Below are 4,872 nucleotides of genomic sequence, written 5' to 3' on the forward strand. Positions count from 1 at the left end.
CTCGAACTCACAGAGATCCCCCTGCCTCTGCCTCCCGAGTGCTGGGATTAAAGGCGTGCGCCACCACCGCCCAGCCGTGCCTGACTTTTTAACCTGGTTTTAGGGATTGAACTCGGCACCTCCAGCCAGTACTACGACACCAGCCCCAGTTATAATTGATTTGACTCTTTGGTAGTGCTGTAGACCCAGTAGTATCACTTATCACATTATGGTTTATTTTATTGCTCACTACGGGTGGGGCTGGGCATCTTCTCATGGACGTCTTGGCCATTTGATTTTCTTCTCTAGGACTTGTCCGAGCACGTTCTTTGCTTCCACCAAGAAGTCTTGGTGGATTTCTTTATATTTTGATGAGGGAGCATGTGTGCCAGGTCATAGTTCAAAGGGTGCCGTGCAGACAGACAGACAGACTGAAGGAAGGCAGGGACTCCACTGCGCCAGGTCCAGGTCCCTCTGGGTCTGTACACGCTACCTAGGGAACAAGCAGCCCACGCGCCCTTGATGTTTCCTGAGTACTCAGAGCCAAACTGAAGATGGGTGCTGCCCGTGAGAAGGTGGCTGTGGGTTACGGGGGAACAGGATGCAGGCACGATGCCGGGTGGGATGTGCTGTAATGGAGGCTGTGTCCTGCCGGCCACAACTCTAAGCCCTCGCTGCCTCTTCCACTTTCTTGGGCCTCACATAGGTGTGGATGGATGCAGGCACCCAGATCTTCTTCTCCTTTGCCATCTGCCAGGGGTGCCTGACAGCCCTGGGCAGCTACAACAAATACCACAACAACTGCTACAGGTGAGAGTGGCGGGGATGGGCAGGCACGGGCAACGCTGCCTCTTGGGGAGCTGAGCAGTACCTGTGTGGACACCTTCCAATGGCCACTTTCTTCCACACCTTTGCTGGTCCCCTCCTCCCCAGACATCTGGTGTGTTTGTCTCTCTCTAGATCGTGATCCTTGCTTCCCATTTTCCCTGTAGGTTTCTTCATCTCTCTTCCTCCGTTACCTTCTGCCTTTCCATCTCTCCTTCTTGGGTTGCTTTTTTTCTTCTCTGTTCTCTTTTCTTCCCCTTCTCTGTCTGACTTCTTTTATCCCCACAGGGACTCCATAGCCCTCTGCTTCCTGAACAGCGCTACCAGCTTCGTGGCTGGGTTTGTGGTCTTCTCCATCCTGGGCTTCATGTCTCAAGAGCAGGGAATACCCATTTCTGAAGTGGCTGAGTCAGGTAGGGGACGCTCTCCACACCCACAGTTTTCTTGGGACTCTGGAAAAGAGAGTCAGAGAACACAGACCTGTCTTACAGAGAGGGAGGAGTCCCAGAAACCAGGGCTAGGGGCCTTTTTAAGTGGGGGCAGGGGGGACGTGTGGCATAAATAAAGCTTCTAGAACTGTGGGATAGGAGAAAGGAAAAGAGGGAGGAAGGGAGAGAGAATACAAGCATACATGAGGCTTTGTCCCAGGGAAGAGCATAGAATTAACTTACTTTCCTTAAGCAGCCACATCCACATGCCTGCCACAGAGCTCACAACTACTCTAGATGCTCACAACTACATAGGTGCTCACAAGTGTGTACTAAAAATGTTCAAGACTCATACAGATGTTCACAGATGCTCACAGACACACAAATCACAGAAGTACATGCTCACAGACACGCAGGCACCCAGAGGTCATGAACGTGCACACTCACAAATGCTCACAGACACACGCAGATCGCAGAAGTACACACTCACTGACACACTCAGAGGCACACAGAGGTCATGGACGTGCACACTCACAAATGCTCACAGAAAAACACAGGTGTATTTAGTCATTCACAAAGAATCACATGTATAAATTCACATACAAACATGCGCAAACTCAGACATTCATAAATGAGCATAAAAGCACATAAAATCACCGAAGTCCGCACTCATGGATGCTCACAGATCCACATAGGTGCTCACCGAAAATCGAGGCATACACAGACACCGACAGACGCACACAGATGTTTAGAGACGGGCATAGACTCTCACAGACCCTGTAAGGTTCATAGACACTTGTAGACAGACACTCACGGTGGCCCACAAACCTTCCCAGAGGCCCACAAAGGTTCACAGGTGATCCCCACAGACACGAGTTTCCAGGCACTTATGCACACACAGAAATTCTCAGATACACCTAGATAATAACAGCACACAGACACTGAACCTCGCAGGGATGTGGAGAAGTGTGCAGATGTTCCCAGGAACTCCTGGTGGCACACGGTGCTAAGGACAGGGCTCCTCTTTAGGTAGCAAGTGGTCTGAAGTCCAGAGAGCTGTGTTGTGTGCCTGGCAGGTCCTGGTCTGGCCTTCATTGCCTTCCCCAAAGCCGTGACGATGATGCCTTTGTCCCCGCTGTGGTCCTGCCTCTTCTTCCTCATGCTCCTGTTTCTAGGGCTGGACAGCCAGGTATGGAACCCTTGTCTCGGGTCCCCATTTCAGCTTCTGCTACTCTTGGCAGTACTTTCCTTCATGAACTTCTCTCTGACCACGAATCAGAGACCCCACTCAGGCGCAAGTCTTTTCCTTGGGGTTCTGATGGGAAGTCCCAGGCCTCCAGAGTCCCTGCTGCGAAAGGGCTCGCCACTTTGCTCTCAGAGTTGAGCCTGCCCCTAGACATGGGCACTCTCCCAGTTGCTCTAGAGAAGCTCATTCCCAGCCACATGGTCCAGCCCCATCTGTCCTAGCCTTGAGATGCAGAACCTCTCCCCAATTCCAACCTTCCCTACTGGGTCATTGATAAGAAGTTGCAGCTGAGGGACTAACTGGCTTGCCTCTGCCCCTGCCCCCACACCAGTGTAGAAGCACGGCAGGGTCACGTGGGGGCAGTGCCCTGGCTGCACCACTGCCTTATTCTTCTACTCTCCCGGCCCGCAGTTTGTCTGTATGGAGTGCCTGGTGACCTCCTCCATGGACATGTTTCCCCAGCAGCTCAGGAAGAGAGGGCGGCGTGAGCTGCTGATCCTGGTTGTCGCCATCGTGTGCTACTTGTTGGGGCTCCTTCTGGTCACTGAGGTGAGAGGGCAGCATGGGACTGCTGACTTTTCAGAATCATTCTTTCCCACTCCCTTTGTCCCCTCATGGTGAGGTTGAAGGTCCCACTCACTAGACTCTAAGTGCTGGTGATGGGCGCCACACCCCGAGTGCCCTAAGACAAAGGACACTGAACGGAGTCAGGTGACAGCAAAGTCTGGAGCTAGTTTGGTTTCCGTTAAATGTATGAATCTGGCGTGTTCCTTTTTATGCCCCACCTCCCTTTCCTCAGGTTGCTTGGCCTCCAGGGAGATTTCCCTCTGTGATTCCAATGAAGGCTGTTTCTGATCCTTGCACCTCTCCCCGTTCAGCCAATCAGGCTTTTTCTTGAGTTTGAAAATGCTCAGGCTAAGATCCTTCCCTAGGTTTTCAGTATGGAAGAGGACTGCCACAACCCGAAAGGAACAGACTGAGGGGTACCAGTCCCCCCAAGAGTGGGTGCTGGGCAGATAATACACCACAGGTCCCCCACCCCCAGCACCTTGTGGGTATCAGAAATTATTGTCCCAAGGCTGATGGTAATTCCTGACCACAGAGTCAGACAGAACAGACTCCTGCTAGCTGCCAAACGTTTCTTCTGAGCAGGACAGGCCAGCACACCTCACTGTGGGAGCAGGTGTTGGTCCTCCCTGGGCCTCAGCTCCCTCCTCCTCCACAGGGTGGGATGTACATCTTCCAGCTCTTTGACTACTACGCCTCCAGCGGCATATGCCTGCTCTTCCTCTCCTTGTTTGAGGTGATCTGCATCGGCTGGGTATATGGTGAGTAGGGCAGGTGGCTCTGCGGCAGGATCAAGGTGTTCTAGGGCTGATGAGGGCAGGCTCTGTCCAGAATGGGAGTCTGGTCTGGCTGCTCTGATTCCCTTTTCTAGGAATGTGACACACGACCTGAAGAGGCTGATGTCTCTCTTAGAGTCAAGACAAGAACAAAAAAGATTTCCTTCATCTGTCCCAGTCAGAGGGGACTTTTAAGGCCATTTGACTTGACACCTTCCCCCACACCCATTCCTTCATTTCCCTTCCAACAGCCAAGCCACTTATGCAGGCTTTGTTAAACACTGAACACTGCGTGGAGAGACCCCCATCGTGGCTGTTACATTGCCTTCCTACAGTGAGGTGGTCACTGTCACGCCCTGACTTCCATGGATGGCCTGGGCCCCACAGCACTGAGATCACTAAATAGCAATCTCAAGAGTCTCAATGTCTAAGTGACAGTTGGGGTTCTGGGCACTGCACTGGGCAGGTGACAGGCCATTGCAAGGTCTGCAAATCGGCCTCATGTGGTGGAAAGAAGCCTGGGGACACCTGCTATACTGCCCAAGCTTACACAGCTACCAAGTGGAGATGCCATCTCCTCTCCAGGCCTGCAGGCTCTGCCACAGATCAGGGACACAGTGCAATGTCCAAAGGTTCATAGCAGAGAGAATAAGTAACCACTTCATATTAGGGTCTTATTGTAGGAGGCTGCTTGTTTGTTCCTGGCTGCCCAGAACCAAAATAATTACACAGAAACCATATTATTTGCAATACTATTTTACCAATAGCTTAAGCATATTTCTGGCTAACTCATATCTTAAATTAACCTATCTTCATTAATCTGCATACTGCCACGAGGCCATGGCTTACTGGGCAAAGTTCTGGTGTCTGTCTCCAGTGGGGCTTCTCTTTAACCACGCCTTCTTCCTTTCAGCATTCAGTTTAGTTCCCTCCCCCCACAGCTAAGTTCTGCCTTGCTATAATATAGGCCAGAGCAGTTTCTTTATTCACTAACCAATAAAAGCAACACATAGACAGAAGGACCTCCCACACCAGGGTCTCCCCCCCCCCC

The 4,872-nt window shown here is 51.7% G+C and overlaps 1 protein-coding gene across 4 annotated transcripts in view; it reads left to right on the top strand.

Moving 5' to 3' along the window:
- The window catches only part of Slc6a12 (solute carrier family 6 member 12), an 18,101-nt gene that overhangs the window by 9,917 nt on the left and 3,312 nt on the right, over nt 1-4,872 (top strand). For all 4 annotated transcript variants that reach the window (XM_013353081.2, XM_005365158.2, XM_013353080.2 and 1 more), the window contains exons 8-12: nt 686-789; nt 1,093-1,217; nt 2,309-2,421; nt 2,890-3,027; nt 3,704-3,806. In XM_013353081.2, the coding sequence (XP_013208535.1) occupies nt 686-789; nt 1,093-1,217; nt 2,309-2,421; nt 2,890-3,027; nt 3,704-3,806 (583 nt within the window). The remainder of the gene's footprint in view (nt 1-685; nt 790-1,092; nt 1,218-2,308; nt 2,422-2,889; nt 3,028-3,703; nt 3,807-4,872) is intronic.

Source organism: Microtus ochrogaster, unplaced genomic scaffold (assembly GCF_000317375.1).
Source record: "Microtus ochrogaster isolate Prairie Vole_2 unplaced genomic scaffold, MicOch1.0 UNK1, whole genome shotgun sequence".
Lineage (NCBI taxonomy): Eukaryota > Metazoa > Chordata > Mammalia > Rodentia > Cricetidae > Microtus > Microtus ochrogaster.